This window comes from Pteropus vampyrus, unplaced genomic scaffold (genome assembly GCF_000151845.1).
Source record: "Pteropus vampyrus isolate Shadow unplaced genomic scaffold, Pvam_2.0 Scaffold387, whole genome shotgun sequence".
Lineage (NCBI taxonomy): Eukaryota > Metazoa > Chordata > Mammalia > Chiroptera > Pteropodidae > Pteropus > Pteropus vampyrus.
This window is the reverse complement of record NW_011889168.1, coordinates 1,556,340-1,577,011: the sequence shown is the minus strand read 5'-3', so window position 1 is coordinate 1,577,011 and position 20,672 is coordinate 1,556,340. Positions and strand designations below refer to the sequence as shown.

Here is a 20,672-nt window from a genome sequence, read left to right as displayed (position 1 = left end):
GGCCTCCACATCATCCAGGAGCAAAGACTTATTTGATAAAGTTGTGTGAGGCAGGATTAGTCACTACTACACTTTAAAACATACACACACATACATACACACACACACGGGCCTGATATCAGCAGGAACCAGTAAGGAGCTGAACCTGCACCCTGGCATCAACAAGACTGAACAAGTGGTATGAGGTGGAGCCAGTCAGCATTCCACTTTCCTCCCATCCCTAGTGTCAGCAGGGCTGTGGGGAACTGAACGTCCACACTCACCCAGGAGTGAGACTGAGTGAAGCCAAGCTAGACAAAATAGCCAACAATCTGCTTCATTCATTCTCTCATGCCAGTGGTGCCCAGAGGGTCGGCTGAGCTTCCACCACGCTGCACCTCACATTAGCTCCAAGGAAGTAGTACCAAATAGGTAGCTTCTACTCTACCCTGCAGGAGTAGTATGAGTTACCTCTCCTCTTCTCTCTTGCTGAGGAAGCAAAACCCATCAGGAAGCTGATCTTACACCTTCCACTCAGAGGCAACAAAGTGGTGTGAACTGGTGCCAACTTTTGCCAGGAAAATGTGAGGACAAGGGAGGAGGTGAACTTGTATCCCATCAGTCAAGACAGTATGACCGAGTACCCTAATTTTGCCCAGGTGGTTGTCAATAGGCCCCAGTGAGAAGCTGAACATGCACATCCCCACCCCTTGCATTACATCTCAACAAGGAGACCACCTACCATAAAAAAGAATTAATGGAATTGAGCTCTGATAACATGATATCCATAATGTCTGAGGTACAAACAAAAATCATTCACCATACCAAAAGCCCAAACAGTACAATGTGAATGAGAAAAAAACACAATCAACATAGGCAACACTGATGAGCCAGGTTTTGGATGAAATATCTGATGGTTTTAAATAGTCAACATAAAATGCTTCAATAAACAATTACAACCGCTCTTCAAACAAATGGTAAAAAAGGAAAATCTCAGCAAAATTATTTTAAAAGAACCAAGTGGAAATTATAAGACTAAAAATACAATAACCAAAATAAATACTTTCTTGATGGGCTCAACAATAGAATGGAAATGATAGACAAGAGCGTAAGTGAACAAATCAACAGACTTTAGCCAACCTAAATGAGAAAACAGGCAGGGAAAAAAACTGACAGAGCTTCAGGGACCTATGGGACAAAAATAAAAGAGCTAAGATTCTTAACAAAGTCCTGGAAGGAGAGCGAGTAGGATTTTAAAAATATTTGAAGAAATAATGGCTAAAAAAATCCTGAAATTTGATGAAACACATTAACCCATGGATAGAAAAAGTTGAGTGAACCCCAAATAAAACTAAAGACATCCACATCAATATACATAATAACTTCTGAAAATTAAAGACAAAGAAAATATACTGAAAACAGCCAGAAAAAAATGATGCATTACTTATAGAGGAACACCAATTCAAATGACAGCAAATTTCTGATCTGAAACCATAGAGAAAAGAAGAAAATAGTACATTTTTTACATACTGAAAGCACTGTATACTGTGAATTCTATATATGGCAAAAATATCCTTCAAGGATGAAGGGAAATAAAGACAATCTCAAAAAAAACTAAGAGAATTTCTTTCTAGCAAACCTACCTTAAAGAATGACTAAGAAAAGGTTCTAAGTCCATGGCCATGCTACCCTGCACAAGCCTGATCCCGTCTGATCTCCGAAGCTAAGCAGGGTCAGGCCTGGTTAGTACTTGGATGGGAGACCGCCTAGGAAGACGAGGTGCTATAGGTGTAAAAAATAAAAAAATAAGGGATTGTAAGCTGACTAGGTCCTTGCAATCTGTTAGGTCAACCAAGAGTTGCCTGTCTGAAAAAAGAAAAAAGAAAAGGTTCTATAAACAGAAAGGAAATGAAAGCAGAAGGACGGGCCTTCAGAAAGGAAGAAAGAACACTGGAATATGTAAAATTAGGAGTAAGTATAATAGACTATTTACACTACGCATGAGTTTCATAAATCGCATTTGCTGGTTGAAACAAAATTAATCACACTATCTAACGTGGTGTTCGATGTTATATAGAGAAAATACTTGAAAAAGTTTTTTAAAGTAGAGAGGAAGGAACTAAATGAAAGGGAAATTTCTGTACTTCACTAGAAGCAGTAAAACAACCATACCAGAAGATAGTGGTGATAAATTACATATGAATATCACAATACCTAGAGCAACCAATAAGAAATCTATACCAAAAGATATACTTAAAAATACTATAAATCAAGATGAAATCCCAAAACTATATCCAGATAAGCCACAGGGAGGTAAGAAACAATAAACAGAGGAATGAGAAACAGAACAAACAAAAATAACAAAATAGCACACTTAAGCCCTAACATATCAATAATTACCCTAAATGCAAGTAATCTAAATACACCAATTATGAGAGAAATTGGAAGAGTAAATTTTTTTAAATGATCTAACAATATGCCGTCCACCCAAAAAAAAAATCACTTTACAATGAAATAGGTAGATTGAAAGTAAAAGCACAGAAAAAGACATACCATATAAATTTTTTTTTTTAAAACAAGAGTGGTTACATTTCTATCAGATATAGTGGAGTTCAGAGCAAGTGAAATTACTAGTAATTTTAGTAAGAAAAAGAGACATTACATGATAAAAGGATAGACCCATCAGAAGATATGACAATATTAAATGTGTATACATCAAATGATAGAGCCTCAAAGTACAAGAAGAAAAAACTGATAGAGATAAAAAGAAAATAAAAAAATCTATAATTATAGTTGGAGATCTGGCAACACCACATTCTTAGCAATTGATAGAACTACTAGACATAAAATTAGCAAGGATACAGAACTGAATAACAATCAACCAATAGGATCTAATTGTCATGTATATAATACTCCAGTGAACAGCAGAATATGGGTTCTTTTCAAGCACCTATGGAAGTTACCAAAATAGGCCATATCCTGGGTCATAAAACAGATGTCGACAAATGTAAAAGAATAGAAATTACAGAGTAAATTTCCTAATCATAATAGAATCAAGTCAAAAATCAATAACAGGAAAACAGGAAAATCTCTGAATCTCCAAATACTTGGAAACTGAACACACTACGAAATATTCCATGGATCAAGAGGAAATCTCAGAGGAAACTTAAAATTGCACAGAACTGAATGAAAATGAAAATAAAACATATAAGAATAAGTGAGACACAGCAAAAGTATTGCTGAAAGGTAAACATATAGCACTAAATTTTTACATCATAGAAAGGAAAGCTCTCAAATCAATAATCCAAAAGACACGAACAGACATTTCACCAAAAAGGCTATATAGATGGAAAATGAAGACATGATGGATGTTCAACATCATTAGCAATTAAGGAAATGAAAATTAAAACTACCATAAGCTATCGCTACACACTCATAAGAATGTCAAAAACAAAAACTCGCAGAAACACCAAATGCTGGCAAGGATGCAACGAAACTAGAACACTGGTGAGAACTGCTAATGGGAATGTAAAATGATAGAGTTGCTCTGAAAAAGTTTGGCAGTTTTTTATAAAACTAAAAATACAACTATCAGCAACTATACTCTTAGGCATTTATATTAAAGAAAATAAGTTTTAAAAAAACACCTGTACACAAATGTTCAAAGCAGCTTTATTCGCAATAGCCAAAAACTAGGACTCAGAAATCCTTCAAGAGGTAAATGGTTGAAGAAACTATGGTACATGTATACCATGAAATCCTATTCAGCAGTAAGAAAGGAACAAACTATTGATACCTACAGGGATTTCTGCTGAGTGAAAAAGGCAATCCCAAAAGGACACATACTGCATGATCTCATTTCTTTAACATTCTTCAAATGACAAAATTAAAGAAATGTAGACTAGATTAGTTGTTGCCAAGGGTTAGGAATATTTAAGGGGGTAAAGAAGTGGATATAGCCATAACAGGGCAACAAAACGGATACTCGTCATGGAACAGTTCTGTATCTTAATTGTATCAATGTCAACATCCTGGTTGTGATAGTGTACTATAGTTTTGCAAGATGTTACCACTGGGAGAAACTGGATAAACAGTACACTAGATCTATTATTTCCTACAACTGCATGTGACTCTATTCTCTCAAAATAAAGTCAAATTTTTTTAAAAAGCTTCCATTTACAGAAATATATTCATGATATCCAATCTGCCAGGTGATGTCCATTTCTGTAAGGACAATCACGTCCAACAAGATAAAGCAATGGCCAAAAACAAAAAAAAACAAACAAAAAACCCACAAATATCAGATTAGTAAGGACTCCAGCTTTTCCTTCAGATATTCAGAACCCAGTTATCTTTTTCATAGAATCATGACTATTTAAAGGTTGGATAATCTTTACAGATAACTTAACAGTAAAAGTTATCCTTTGATGTCTGAATGCTGCTTACAGCATTCTGGCCAATTAGTGTCAATGAGTAAAGGCGAAGAACTTCAGTAACAGAAGACTCATTTCATTTTATGTATCCACTTATCATCTTTAAAGAGATGTTACAAAAAAAAGTTTCTCCTTAAGAGTTACTTAAGGTACTCTGCATCTACCTTACAAACTCCAAATCTATCTTTTTAACTGACATATTTATAATAAAAATATAATCATACACACATACATACATACATACTATACACACACAGCAAAATCCAACAATAAAAGTTTATATTCAGTAGATCAGAAAGTGCCTCCAACTAATGCCAAGTGATTCTTGGTACTCTTTGTAACACCCAAATGCCCAGTAAGTAACTAAGAGTACATATTTATTCTATGTAACACTTCTTATCATTTCATATCTGAGAATTCATTTAGCTCTGCCGTGATATGAGTTCCTAAGCAAACAGGTATACATGGTGATTATATATATGTTCTAGAATTAGAAACATCAGAACTGACCTAAGAAATAACAATCTCAACTATATCAGTTTGAAGAAGTCAAAACACTAACCTTCAATAAATAAGACCAACTTTCAAATTAATCTAAGACTAATTGAACAGTTAATAGTACTAGATTAACAAAGACATACAACTCTCAGTTCCATTATGTGCCTGTATTCATTTGGTTTCTGGTCTTGAAGACTTGAGGCTGAAATCAAACAAAATTACAATCTAGAACAAAGTTCCACTGTGCCCTCCTCCTGGGTCAAAATCTTAAAAGAACTGAGTCAATCCTAAAAATTCAAACGGACAGCCTCCTAAATCCTGGTGCTAGAGTCACTTTGGAATCTCTTACTTCTCAAGTCCTTTATCTTAACAGACGGTGAACCTGGGGACAAGAATTAAGCGATGTGACTAATATAAGCAGCAGACCCTACAAAACTCAGGTCTTCAGTTTTCTAATCCATCTTACTTCCCAGTATTATCACACAGCCTTCCAACAAAACCAGCATTTTGAGTACCCAGGCTGAGAAAACAATATTAAAGACTGTTACTTATGTGAATGGAGCATGTGCTTATAGCTATTTTTCCAGTTAGAGCAATTAGGTCTCTGGGGATCAGTCCACATTCTCTTCCCCTAGCACCCTTTATAATCAATAGAGGAGAATTTGAGAGACTATGTAAAGTGGTCATAGACCACCACAAAACTGCAGCAAAATCCATGCTATTTAAGCCTAACCAGTCCAGAGGGTCTGAAGTTTTTCTTTCTCCCCATCATACTCCTATTATTAACACCTCTATCCAAGAGTATGTAAGCTAAACTAACTGAAAATAATGGAGTCCACAGCTGGGCTTCAAAGGGATCTATTCACTCTCTGAAATCATATACAAAAAGTACATAGCTACACTTACCCTCAAAGAATTAATGACCCCCCAAAAAGTAAAGTGCCATTGTTCTAGCTCCACACCAATCTTTAATGAAAATAAAGATATTCTGCTATGACATAAATTAATAACACACTATGCCCTGTAGCATTTTCAACAAAACAGGAATTCAAGTTTACCTATTTTTCCTTTTCTGTAATAAAGACCAAGAATAAATCAAGAAAGTGAATGATTCCTGCAAATATAAAATATTAGTAGTAAAAACTATGGCTACTTCTATAAAAATTCAAGGAGATGATATGGGAGGGAGATTTTCTTTTCACTGTAACAACATCCTTTAAGTAATTTTTCCATTTTGTACTATATGCAAATGTAAGTACTCAAAAAAACTGCATTAAGGTATTTCAAAAATCAAAGATAGGTTCATGGCTGCCATTAGGATGGTGGCAGGTGTGGATGGAAAGAAACAAACAGATTTGAGATTTAAAACACAGAAATGACAAGATATGATGACTATTAGGACTTGATAGGTTAAGCAAAAGAGGAGTCAGGAATGACTGCCAGGTTTCTGGCAAGGGTAGTGATAACTGCCATTTACTAAGATAAAGATCACCAAAGACAATGATAAATTCAGTTTGGATATGTTCAGCTTAAGGTGCCTTCCAGACACCCTCCCAAATAAAGTAGTCAAGTATACATACAAGTTGGGAGCAGAGTGATTAAAGACAACCTAGAACAGAACCTCCTTTCAAAGGAGACTAAGATGTAGTGAGAGGAACAAAGAAAACCAAAGCAGTGAGGTGTTATAAAAGCCAAAAAAGGCCTTTTCAAGAGATTTCAAATCTGCTTTTAACTCCCCACTCATTCCTAAACCACAGTCTTAAGTTTAAAATTAACTGTCTTTTCCAAGATAATAACAACACGTATCTTGTACTGAACACCTTCCGTGGCGGGCCCAATGTGAGCCACTTTACATACTTTATCCTAACATAAAATGCAATAGCTTGCCAGAAATGTATTACTTCAATTATACAGATGAGAAAAACTGAACCTCTGAAAGATGAAAACAAGGATCACATCTAGTAAGTGGCAGAAGCAGAATTTTACTCTAAAAATCCATGCATTGCCATCAGTATCTCACACCTAGGTTCCTTTCCCTTCCCACTTATCCTCACTGTAGCCAGTCGTATTCCCATAAAACCTATTTCTGGTCATGTCACTTGCCCTGATTAGAGAGAGTTGAATTCAATGACTCCCCAAAACATCCTATGGCCTAGAGTGATGGGGCCTTCACATGCTCAGTTACCTCCTCTCAATCCCACGGACACACCCTATACTCTACTCACACTAGGAATTTTCACAATTCCTCAAATACCGTTTAACTTCCTATCTCCAACTCTCTGCCCTTTTTCTTCTTACTAAACTTCTACTAGTGTTAGAAAACCAAGACAAAATGTTACATCTTTGTGCAGTTTCCCTCATGCAGTTCTCCAGTCAACATGTTGGGAATTGTGTGGATGGGACAGTTTAAACTACCCATAATCAAAAGTTTGTAAATGTTTTACTTGCGCCATCATTTAAAAGTTCATAGCACTTTGCATATACCTTAATTACTGTACTTACTTCATCATGTGAACACTCAGTCTGTCCATCTCTCCAGACTACAGGGGCAGACAACAGCCTGCCTTACTTGTTGCCCCAGAACTGGACATAGTCCCTCATTCACAGTAGTTCCATATCACAAATCAACCAAGTAAAGCAAAAGATTCAAAAACCTAAACCATTTAACTACTATATCTTAAAAATAAGTTTTCCTATATATATATGAACTATCTAAACAGACTCAAGCAACTAAGAGTCATGAAGTTCTTAGAAAAAATTCTTTTGTAACATATTGTGTAATTAATATTCTATTGCAGAATCTTACAATATTAAAATAAAAACTCACATAATATTCAACTAAATGTTTTGTACACATTTCCAAAGCAACTAATTCTTAACTTCCATATGGCAAAAAAAATAAAGGCCCATGGGTATTTAATATTAAGTTATTTTATGTATAACAAGGGCATTGTAGCTACTTTTCAGAAACAAAGTGAAATATCTATGGATTAAATGATTTGACTGAGGTGTACTATTTCCATCACAATAATGGGGATGAAGGGCAAGATATAGATGAAACAAGGCTGGCCATGAGTTTAAAATTGTTGAAGCCAGGTAATGATCAGTGACGGTAAGTTGGTTAGTTGATTTTCTCTGCTTTTAAAAATATTGAAAATTTTCCCTAATAAATTGTTTTTTAAAAAGAGGATTTAATAAACGTAATGTAATAGATCTACAGTCTGAAAACAACCCTTTATCTAAAAGGGTTTCTTCTATTGTTCTAAATTAAAATAAATTAGATGTCCTTATATAATACTCTTAACTATAACAAAGCCCAGCCTTCTTCCTGAGAATATTTAGTAGCAGTTATCTTTTATTTATTCTAACACAGACAAAATACTACCACAAACAAAACTACAAAAAGAATATAAGAATACATTCACAACAGATTGACACCAACAGTTTTAGCAATGTAGAGAAAAATAGAATAAAAGAAATGGGTGAGGAAAAAAAAGCTTGTAGAAGAAAGTGGCAAATGGCTCACATATTGGCTGAGAAACCTAAAAGTGTCTAAATTAAGGATTACTCCCACCTTTCCTGGTTTCAGTTCTTAATTAAGTCCCAAATGTCAGCCTGTGCCAAATCAGGCCCAAAAGTCAAGTCATCAATGAAATAGATGCTAAAGATCAAAGTGAAAAAGAATGAGTACAGTGACTATCACAAAGCCACCTAAAATGCAAAGAAACAGAATCTAACAAGGATACATCTCTACTTCACACCTATCCCCACTAAAGGACTATCAAGTTCAGAAATATCCCAATTTAACAAAACCTTTACAGGTATCTCTATACACGCATTAGTATAAAATTCATCTCTAGTCAACCAAAATATATGGTGTACTCACTATCAGTGTGCTAATTGTATTATTTTTAAAGAAATACATGTCTATAGTTTGGTTTTTTAAAAAAAAAAAAGCAGTACAGAAATCTATAAAGTATAAAATTTGAAATTTCCTTTCCTCCTCCTCACTGGAGAGGGTTTTGTACTATTTAACTACTTCTCAAGTATCCTTCCAAAACCTTGTCAGAGAATTTTTTAAACTGACCCATGAACATTCATTCAAGGATCCCAAGAACCCATAACAAAGATAAATATTATTACAAAATGAGATCAAAGAGGAAAAAAACACACAGATCATCCTTTGAAAATCTAAAAGCTAAAATCAAATTTTAAATGTTTTCACAAACAAAATCACAATTCTCTACTAAGATTGAAATCAAGAAACATCATCTCCCAGAAACACAATCAAGACAATCCCCATCCTATTAATAAGAGCCATTCTACTGAGGCCAAGTCTAGGGTAGAACTTTGATACTCAACTTAGAACTGCAGCAAGAGTAAATAAATTAACTGACAATGAGGGTCCCAAAGAAGCAATGCCTTGCTCACCTCCAGCACTACCAATCCAGGGAAAGATGGTCTAGATCATAAGAGTCCCCAGGCATAAGGAGCTAACAGGCGGGGTCTTTTTTTTCCCTCTTCTGGGGCCTGGTGTTCAAAGTACATAATTTGTTGAAACATATACCTGGATGAATGGAATAGGCTGTCTGTACATTAAGCTAGCCCAGAAACCATTCTGCAATATCTCACAAATGTAAACACCCCCTCACACACTTAACTCAGAAGTGTATTGTAAGAAATAAAATAATTTAGTTTTAAGTGTCTGACACAGAATGTTACAGAATATAATTTCTCATTAAATGTTTTAAGAAAAAAACAAAAATACATCAGGATAAACCCAGCAACTATCGGTTAATTTTAAAATTTTATTAATTTAAAATCCAGAGGCTGTTAATGTTTGAAATTACCAAATCAGGAATACACAGTCCAGGAATAAATCTATAACTGAGAAGCTCTAGGAGAACAAGCCAGAACAGCACTCTCAAAGGCAATGCTTCTACTGCCTTTACTTCAGTCAGCTCTGGAATGCGTTTGGTAGCACGAGGGGTATTAGAAGTTTTCGTCAGAAAAATAAATGATGTTCAAGTTAATGTGGTGGCTTGGCTAGAAACACTGTAAAGCCACCATCACCTGTGCATGAACAGGATCTAAAAATCAGCAAACCCAGGGATCCAAATATTCTCCAGAGTGCACTAGGAGTCCCATTCAGCCTTGTTACACCACTGACCAGATGACTGCTTTTGCGCATGCTTGCTAATTACGTGTTTATGGGTGGTAAAAAAATAAAAATAAAAAAAGTCATTCTAACTTTTAACTTGTTAAACTGACCTTTATCATAAATTGTCAGGATACTTCAGTTTTCTTCTGCCACTGAAATTCCTGTGTTAGTCATCCTTTTACTTATCTCACCCCTCTTAGGAAACTGGTTATTCAATGCAGGTGATGGATATCCATGTTATCTTCATGTTCTCTTCATAGAAGACTAGCACTTAGTGTACACTCAAATATTTGTTGCTCTAATTTACTGTTGACAAATTATAAGCCAATACAGAAAACTGATACAATTCTATGTGAAGCTTCAGTATGAGTACATAAGACTGTCAATTACACATTCATTAAACTCCATTAATTAACTAGTCTACAAATAAATACACGTGGGCCCTAAATAACCTAACCACCATTTCAATTCTTAGATAATATGGTGGTGTTTTGGTTACATAAATTAGCTCTCTGGATACCACATTTCAAAAATATTATAAATAATGCACAGTGTTATCAGTCATTAACATCAATTTCAAAGAACTCAAAGCATTACAATGAGTTTCAAAGTAAAAATAAACTTACCAAAAAACCTTTTCAAACCTGCAAAATAATACTGGTACTATGTAAATAAAAACTAAATGTTATATAATCAAGTCAAAATAAGGTTTTTCACTCTGTAGGCTAGCCAAGCACTGTACTTTCACTTTGGTTTAAAACCATAGGCCATCACTCCACTTTACCACCAAAGTCACAAAAACTCTTCTCTTTTTTAATAACCTAAAATATATCTAAAGGTAACAGTCAAAAGTTTCCTAGTCATTTCGATTTGTAATTGAATCTACGGAAAGAGCTATCTGGTGCAAAAGAAAGCCAAAACCTAAAAGTGTCTATATATATATTCCTGCAGTTCTAATTTGTGCCCAGATATGCAAACATTCTGCAATCTCTTACTATCAGAAATCTGTCAAAATTTTATAAAATGTACTAACTGCAAGAGATTTTGTCCATGTAAACAGTAATGACTATAAGTGTTTAGAAGACAACTTTCCAAACTAGAAAATACTTTTTAAAATTCATCAAATTTCAAACACAAAGCATGACATTATGCTGTGGCTACTTTTGTAACCTTCTTTAGCACTGGGAATAAATACATTCCTTTAAGTGCCAACGAAAGAGAAACATGGAACACAGAATAATTTTAAACATCAACATCCAAATATTATAATATAAAAAAGCCACCTCTAGAACTGACCTAATAATTTTCCCATGAAATCCACATGCAAGCAAACCAAATTTAGGAAAATGTATACTTTAATGGATCTTAAGCTATTTCCATTACCCCCAAAATTAAAAATGTCAAGTATTTTAGTACTAATTTTCCTAGGGAAAAAAGCATATTTTCAAATGGTAAACAATCTGTGACAACTTTTTGGTAGTCTATATCTTTTTATTAATTAACAGAATTACAAAAAAAAAGTTCCAATAAAACAGGATATTTAGGACAAACTTTAAAATGATATAAAGATACTTCAAAAAGAACAACTATGTATTTTAACAACAGTTCCCTGTCACAGACAAGATTCTCCAGCCCTGATGTGTGAAAAAGGTAAAGGATTAAGAAGTACAAACTGCCAGTTATAAAAATAAGTCACGGAGATGTAAAATACAGGGTAAGGAATATAATTAATAATATTGTAATAACTGTGTATGGTGCCAGATGAGTAAAAAACTTATCAAGATGATCACTTTGTAAGGTATATAAATGTCTAATCACGACGCTGTAAACCTGAAACTAATATACTGTTGTGAACTGTAATTGAAAAATAAAAACTTTTAATTATAGTAAAACCTTAATATTAAAAAAAAAGAAAAAGATTCCCCAGCCCTTTAGCATATTACTCTAAATATACTTTATAATATTGCCACAATTATTTATACTCTTACCATATTTATGCTACATATTACTATATATTAAATACTTCAACTCAAATCCTTATCTAACTGAAAACAAGATTAACGCAAAAGGTTTTCAAATAGATACTAAAAAAATTGTCATAATTTGTTAATGTCTCAGTTCTTAACTACTTTTTAGTAACTCCACTATAATTAAAAAAGAATCTTGAATTACTGTATTGCCAAAAGATTAATGATCAACATTAGTTTAAAGAACGAAGTGGTCCAAGATTATGCTATATTTCAAGAACTCTGATTAAGCAGCCACTTGCTGTTTACAATCTTTCAAATATAATTTAAAGATATTACTACGATAATATGCTGAATTACTCTTTATTTTTTTAATCCAAAACCCCAAGCAGTATATATCGAATGGCAAAGATATAAACAAAAATTCTTTCAATCAATGAGTCTTATAAAAATATTCAGACACTAAGAGAAATCAGCAGTTTGGATAAAGTATCCTTACACCTGGAAAAGGAACATACCAGTTCAGGGGCAGGTTAAGAGACACTTATAAAATGTTTTAAACTTTCCAAAGCTTTTAAGTCAAGCGTTATCTTTTTTTAAAACCTATAAATTTGAAAGAAAAGATCTAATAACATATATAGGAATAAGAATTTTTGAAAATAAGTAGTAATAGCTAAGTTTCTGTCAAAAAAAAATGTATACAAGGTGCAGACTAAATTTTGGGGGGTGGGGGTGAGGGGAATGACAAAAACCATAGCTAAAAAATGAATCCTGGGATTCAATTCCATTATCTACCCTCAACTAAGTAGCCTGAACCTACTCTAACAAAGGCTAACTGTTGTTTTTAAGACTTTCAGAGAATAAGAACTCTGAAATCAACATAGCTCAACATTCCATACACACACCAAAAAAAAAAAAAAAAGGTACTGTTTCCCAGTACTGTTCAAAGATGGACAAAACTAAAAAATTCAATACTTCCTATATAGCAGGACTCCAGCTCATTCATTCTATTCTGAATCCTATTCAAACGCACAGTGTGAGGTTATATAATGTCAAGCTTTTACATTACACATTTCACTGGTATGTTCTGGCTCATATAGATGGCAACCAAGCACATACTCTAGAATGTTTTATTTTAATATTAAGGCTAACGAGGCTTAATAACCTAAATAGGTAGGACCTCACAAGCATTGAGTCTGAAGTAATGAAAATTTTTTTCTTTATCGCAACGAAATACTTACTAGGTTATCAAATTACCCAGTATTTTATGAAGCCTTAATTCTCCCCCAAAACATAATGAAGCTTCCCAAGTTTCTCATTTTTAAAATGTTACTGTATTCAATCAAGAAAGTAACTCACTTTCACAAAAAAATTTTCAAAATGTTCAGTTCTTTAAAATGTAAACTTAGTAGTGAATAGCTACAGGGTTCAATATTATAATCTGAAATCCAATGTTAAGCACCATCCACTATGAATCCATCTAAATACAAGCAAGCATTCTGAAATATGAAATCTTTAACATTTTGCACATCATCCACATAAGATTCCATTTTTTCATTAGTGTAACCAAAAGCAACCAAATGAATTATCTTTGCAAACGATTTAAGGAGCCTTTATAAGATCATCATTATTCACTCTAAAATAATGCTCCTTAAATCTAAATATTTTGTTTAATCTTTTTGAATGACAACTTTGACAGTAGTCAAGTATTTTTAAATATTTTAAATACTAGATTGAAATTTTTTTTTCAAGGCTTACATCACTGATGCTTAATCATTTCATAGTCATTATTCTTTTTTCCAGCGATAATTTTAATGAAACCAATTAATACCCACATAGTCAAAGTTTAATTCAAGTTATCTGTATCGGTTGAAGGGACTGAATTTACTGAAAAGAATTATTTCTGTTTAGCTTTCTAGTCATTACTTGTGATCAAAACTCCTTATACTTAGCATCTTTGAAACAAAAACAGAAAAAGTGTAATTACAGATAAAAGGAGTGGCTGTACTAAACCAAACTACGAACAAAAATTCGAGACAACGAAACAAAAAAAAAATCAACTTAAGAATAAAATGCTAGGCTTTAGTCATTGCAAACTTCCTTCTCAATTGCAACAATAAAGCTAAGTGTCAAATGTAAAGCTACTGATTTCAGGTAGAAAAGAAAATGTCTAATGGATGCAACACCTATCACACACTCCAAGTTTCAGGGTCCCAATCAAGAAGAAAGCATATAAACATCATTTCAGTCAGATTTTGATCAGGAGACACACTGATGCAGGCTGATCGAGACTCCACAGCCTTTGTTCAACAGCTTACGGATGGGTAACTAAATGTGCTACAGGTTGATAAGCATTTACCAGGCTTATGAATGCTCCTTCCAAGCTTCGGAAAGGTACAAGAATTCTATATGCAAATAATCTTGGTTAATTTTTATTAAACACCATGGAGCAGCACACTCCGAAGAAGCCTATTCATCGCTACTATTTATTTCCATGTTTACCTCTCCTCCCTCCCCCAAACCCCCCCCCTTCACTTTCTCCTCCCACCCTGTCCCGCCATCTTGGGCCGATAGGAGCAGCCATTACTTAACTAAATGACAGTGCCAACAACTTTCCACACAAATAAACAGAGGCTACACCCCGAATCCCCGCTGGCCTCCGATGTCAGACACACAGGAAACGAGGGGCTCCAAGAAGAAAACATATTCACAGATAACTGCAGAATTTCTATCACGGAAAGACCCAAAAAGTAAACAAGTCACCTAACTTCAGGTAAAACACATACCAATCGGGATGCACGTCAACAGCCCAAAGCAAACTCTTCACCGCCCTAAACTATGTGCAACTTCCCCCTTTTTGGGAGCAGGGACACAAGAAAGCCCAAAACGTTTGGTTTCCAGGAGACATCACGAACAGCCGGCCTGAGGGAAAATAAAAAACGAGGGAGGGAAGAAAGTCGGAAATTTGGGGACATGTGCACACATTTACGATCCCTTGACACTAAACAGGCACCTTGAAGATCATCGGTCTACCCCCAAAAAGCCGGAAAAGAACAAGCAATTTTGTCGACCCAGTTGAGCTCGGCCCCAAAGCGCTGCCGTCTCCGTTCCTCCAGCTATGAGAGGGCGATTTCGCAAGGGAGTCAGCGAGGTATCCGGGGGTGGGGGAAGAGCAGAGCCAGGCAACAGTTTTCCGGAAGCCCCTCAACCCTCGTTCGCTGCCACAATGAGCACTGGCCGGGCCGCGGAGTCCAGAGCGAGCGGGGCGCCGGCTGTGGAGACCGCGTCTGCGCTCCGTCCCCCGGCTGCCTTACCTTGCCCAATAGAGCCTTCGTCCTGGCGCCATCTTCATGAAACCTTACGAACCCAAAGAGGCGGCTGTGAGGAGAAACGCGCGCGTTAGTTAAAGCTCCAGGAAACGCCACCGACCCACCCCGGCCAGAGCCCGAGCCCGAGGCCCCGGCAGCGGATACGGGCACGGAGAGCGCCAAGCCGAAGTGCCCGCCCCGCCGCCGCCAGAGGTGAACCACTCTTGGGCCGCGCGGGAGAGCGGCGCCAGCCCGTCCGGAGCCAACCGGGCGGGTGACGGCGGCCCATACCTGTCCAGTCCGCCGAGCACCTCCCTCTCCTCGGCTGTCAGGCTAGGGGACGCCTCCTCGCTCTCGCCGCTCGCTTTTCCCGCCGCCATTTTCTTTTCCTCATCACCGAAAGCGGCGGTGGCAGCGGCGGCGGTAGCGAGCGACACTCCGCAGGATTTCATGGAAACGCAGCGAATTCACAACTCCAACGCCGACACCCCCCCCCAGGCCGGGGTCTGTAAAGACGCCCCCAATCTCCGCGCGGGATCGGCAACCAACTTTATCTCCGCCTCCTCCTCCTCCGCCGCGGGCAGCAGCGACGAAAAATCTCAACTCGGCGGCGGTGAAGGCGGCGGCGGTAGGGGCTGCGGAGCCCCCGAGTCGGCAGCGGCGGCGGCTCGGCTGTAGGGTCACATCGCGGGGGTGGGCGGGGGGCAGCCACAGACAGGGACGGCGGGAACGGCCGGAGCGCGCGGGGCTGGGGGGCACAGGAGGGATTTGTTGGAGACACAAACTTCCCCGGCACCAGCACAAAGTTGTTGTAATTGTGTCACACAGCGAACCCCACGCCGCCGCCGTAACCCCCCCACCCGGCAAGCCCCGCCAATCGGCGCGGCCCCCTCGCCTCACGTGATCTTTGTTGACTCACGTCAGCCGAGGCTCCACTTAACTTGCTAGCTGCTGGAGCCCCGCCCACCGAGGCCGCCACCGACGGGGAGCGGGACGCAAGCCAGTTCTGGCCCGTGGTTGGCTGCTGGGCCCGTCTGTCGGAGGAAAGGGTTGTCCGCGAGAGGGAGCAGCCCGTTTGGTTGTGCACGTTAAAAGCACTGGGGCAGAGAATGGAGGGTCCGGGCCGTGTCACTTCGGGAGCCGCGGCGGGCTCGGTAGGGGGAGGGGTGCGGTAAGGAAGGGCTAGGTCCGGCACCGCCCGCTGCGGGAGCGTGCAGTGAGTGAGGACGCCATGGACGGCCTTTGCCTGCCCGGGAGCTCGGGGGTGGGCTCCAGCAGTCCCGTGCTCCAGGTTCTTGGGTCCCCCAGGCCCTGATAAAGGTCGCGGTGCACGGCCCCTGACCTCTGCCCTCTGAAGAAGGTACACGCTGTTGGCACCGCTGGAAATAATGGCCTCCGCGAGGAGCGCTCTCGGGGAGCGGCTGCCGGCTCCATGCCCCTCTGTTCGGGCGCCGCCCTAGGTCAGGCCTCCGCTCCCAGCCCCGATTCCCTTCACTCGCTCCGAAAGTAAAGGGGAAAGGCCTCCGGACCCCGGCTGGAGAAAACGAAGAGTTGCCCACCGGGTCTGGCTCGCTGTCCACGGCTTCCCACCGCCAAAGGTCTGTTGGCGGCACTTTGGGCCCAAATTATCATGCTACCTGCGATTTATTGGTAGTTCATTACAGTATTGTAAGAAAAAGGCAGTGACGAAAATTTGTTAAGCCGGATCTCCAGAATGTTGGTATCAATTGCTGTGATCTCAGTGGGGCCTGCATGGAAAAATTGGGGCTGCTTGTGGATAGGCCTGAGGGAAAGCATAAGACCTTCATCACAGTTTACAGCCCAGAAAAACCTTCACCTCCACAACATGCCTTAGACAACAATAACACTTTCTTGCTTGACCGTGTTTCAGATGCAAATTAAATTCACTGATCTGGCTTTCAATCCATAGTGTAATTAGGAGGAAAGAAAACATATCTTCGGTCTATTACTCTTTTTAAAAGGCAAACTTAATAAGATGTCTTATATAATAGATCTGTTACAAGGCACACCTCTTCAGAGAGAGGAAAAAATTAATGGATATATGAAGACAAGTTTTTCTTTATAAACATGGATTCATTCATATACTTTCAATAATGTAATCCATAGACAAGATATATTTAACTTGAATTTCAAAACATAAGGAAGACAGTTCAGTGCTGACTCAGTAATCCTAGCAATATTCAGTGAGAAGCTATGGCAAATCCCAACTGATTTTGCACAGGCAGTTTTAAATTATTCCCCTAAGATTAGTAACTAGACTAACAAACTGCAGTTTTATGTAGATTATATTTCATGTTTAATTACTTTCTCTGAAACACCTCTTCCATTCTTTATGGTATTACATTTTTTTGAATGAGTGAGTATAGAGGGCTGAATATTTTCTATAGCCGAATTAACACATGCATTGTTAACTTTGTCACAAATGATGACCTTCAAAGCCTGGAAGATTTGACACCATTATCTCCCTCCACCACACACATACACACATACATGCACGCACGCATGCACAAGCAGAGATACAAATTCTGCCATTATTTGGCCATCTTCCTGGAGTTGGTGGTTCTTGATTCAGGCTCTTTCCAAGAATTCTAAGGTTACCCACCCCCAACGCCTCAAAACCTTGCCAACTCATAATCATTACTAGGTGATAACAGCAGAATTGCATTGAGTGAATGCAGTGGGTGGATCGGAGTCAGACCTAGATCAGATCTTTACTCTGCACAGTCTGTGTGACCTTGGGAAAGTTTAGTAAAGTTACTTACCCTCTAAGCCAGAACTCTGTGTCCTGTCCAACTACAGATATCCATCCTTCGTTATGAAACTTGAGACAATTTTTATATAGTAATATTAGTCCTTACATCACTATGTAATTTTTTAGATCACAAATAGTTTATAATCTGTCAAATAAATGTATGTACAGTAACTATAAAGGTTTAGGTCCTTGCTGGAAAGAAATGAGAAGTAGGATAAATGATTTTATAATTCTATGAAAAGCAAATCCAAAAACCCATATGGAAGGCAGAATAGTTGAACCACAGGAGCATGAACTGTGGAATCATACAGATCTAGGTTCAGATCCTAACTTTACCACTTGATAGCTGGGTGGCCTTCAACAAATTAGTCTGGTTTGATTTTCAGTTTCCTCATCTGTGAAAAAGAAAAATAGAGCCACTTTACATTATTTCGAAGATTAAATGCTATAAGGCAGGCAAAGTGCCAGACACATAATGTGCATTCAAAGACCTCCAAAAAATAGGAAGATTGGAATTTCTAAAATTCAGTCTAGCTTTCATATTCTGGGTTCTAAATGTATCTGTCACCACTCTACCAATCACTTCCTCCTTATCCCTCCTAAGCTTTGTATAAACCCAACACATAGGCAGTCCCAATCCACTTTTCACTTAGGGCACATAATCCCAACATTGCTACATCTCTCCATTATTCTAAAATTGAACCTTTTATTACCTAGCACTAATTCTTGTTTCATAATTGTAATTTAATACACTAGGAGCGGGGGAGAGTTATTTGAATTTACTAAGTTGATATGATTAATATATGCATAGATAAAAAAGTATTTTAAAATTATATAGAATTTGTATCCTGCTAAGTGGTATGGACTAATTCGTGCATAATTTGTAGCACTATTACGTTAATACTATGTAAGTACCATCAATATCAGAAGAAGCCCATTCAATTACAGAAAAATAAATTTCACTTTCTTTAAACAACTAAATACTTAACCTGAAGCATTTAGGAATATGTAGTTCATTTATAATGTTAGTACCACATAAACTTATACAGATAATAAAAAGTTACATAACAGAGTCACGCTTTATCTAGTCTTAGAACTATACTTGTCCTTTATATCAGCATCAAAAGTAAATTCGAAAATATTTACTAGCTCTTCCCATACTCACCGGTGTCATAAAGATTATCCAATTGAAATCCAAACACACTGATGTCAAATACAGGGTAATTGTTGAGGGGAATAGGGAGCCAAGTACGGACAGACTTTCAGTTATCACAAAAACTTCATTTGTCGGAATAGTTTTTGGACTTCTTCTTGAAGAAGCCGAGACTCCCACACCCTCCAGGAACCTAGACTTCCACCCTCACTAGGCTGTATAATGAGGCACCTCAAATCAGCACCACTGCCACCACCATACTGGGGAGCCTGGACTTCCTCCCCCACTCAGTAATGTGGCATCGCTTTTCCCTATTGAGCTGATATCGGAGGAGACCTGGTGGAGAGTAAGGACTTTCACCACTGCCCAGGAGAACAAGGCCACCATTCTCATGGTGTCAGTAGAAACAATGTGGGGAGTCCAAACTTCCATCCACACCTAGCAGTAATAAGGAGAACCTCCCCCTCCATAGAGGGGGGAATGGGGGTCAACCAAAGTTGAGTGGGAAACCTGGACTTCCACTCCCACTCGGCAGTATGAAGGCAGTGCTTTCCCCTACCAGAGTGATGCTGGAAGGGGCTTGCTAATACACAAGATTAGATAAGATCCAGGATCTCATAATATGATACCCCAAATGACCAGGTTTCAGTCAAAAAATTACTCATACCAAGAACCAGGATAATCCCAACTTTAATTAGAAGAGACAGCATTGCGAACACAAAGGTAAATCATGTGTTAAAATTGTCTGACAAGGATTTTAAAGCAACCATTATAAAAAATGTTTCAATAAGCAATTATGAACCTATTAGAAAGTCTCAGCAGAGAAAAAGGAAGTTTCAGCAAAGAAATCTATGATATAAAGAAGAACCAAATAGAAATTTAACTGAAAAATATAATAACCAAAATTAACTCAATGCATGGGCTCAATATCAGAATGCAAGGAACAGAGGAAAGAATCCGCGAACTTCCAGACAGAACAATAGAAATTACCCAATTTAAACAACAGAGAAAATAGAGTGGAAAAAAGAATAAACAGAGCCTCAGGGATCTGTGGAACTATAACAAAAGATCTAACACCTGTGTCATCAGAGTCCTGGAAAGAAAGGAGAAATAGGTCAGGACCCAAAAAGCATATAATGGCTGAAAACTTCCCAAATTGATATGATCCCTGTCCTGAATTTCTTACTTGGAAAGCAGTATTAATAAATTCTATACTATAATACAGAGTCATGAGTGCCACAAGCTTTGCCCAAATTTCTGTGGATGCTCATGGAAAAGGCTTCTTTAATAGCCTAGAGGGATCAGCTAAAGCTCCTACAGAATAGAAGATGGCTTGAAAGAAGCTGAGAAGTGGATGGATATAGGGGTGCATGTGTTCCAGGCAGAGGCAGTGACATATC

At 37.9% G+C, this 20,672-nt stretch overlaps 1 protein-coding gene and 1 pseudogene across 12 annotated transcripts in view; one reads left to right on the top strand and one right to left on the bottom strand.

The window, feature by feature from the left end:
* Positions 1-16,167, bottom strand: part of KDM6A (lysine demethylase 6A) — a 193,351-nt gene extending 177,184 nt beyond the window's left edge. For 6 of the 12 annotated variants that reach the window (XM_011380038.2, XM_011380029.2, XM_011380034.2 and 3 more), the window contains exons 1-2: positions 15,638-16,164; positions 15,353-15,416 (exon numbers count right to left, since the gene is read on the bottom strand). In XM_011380038.2, coding sequence (XP_011378340.1) covers positions 15,353-15,416; positions 15,638-15,798 — 225 coding nt within the window. In that variant the 5' untranslated portion in view covers positions 15,799-16,164. Of the gene's footprint in view, positions 1-15,352; positions 15,417-15,637 lie in introns of all 12 variants that reach the window. The other 6 variants (XM_011380028.2, XM_011380032.2, XM_011380031.2 and 3 more) reach the window with 2 other exon arrangements.
* LOC111731598 lies at positions 1,652-1,770 on the top strand (annotated as a pseudogene).
* Positions 16,168-20,672: the final 4,505 nt, after the last annotated feature.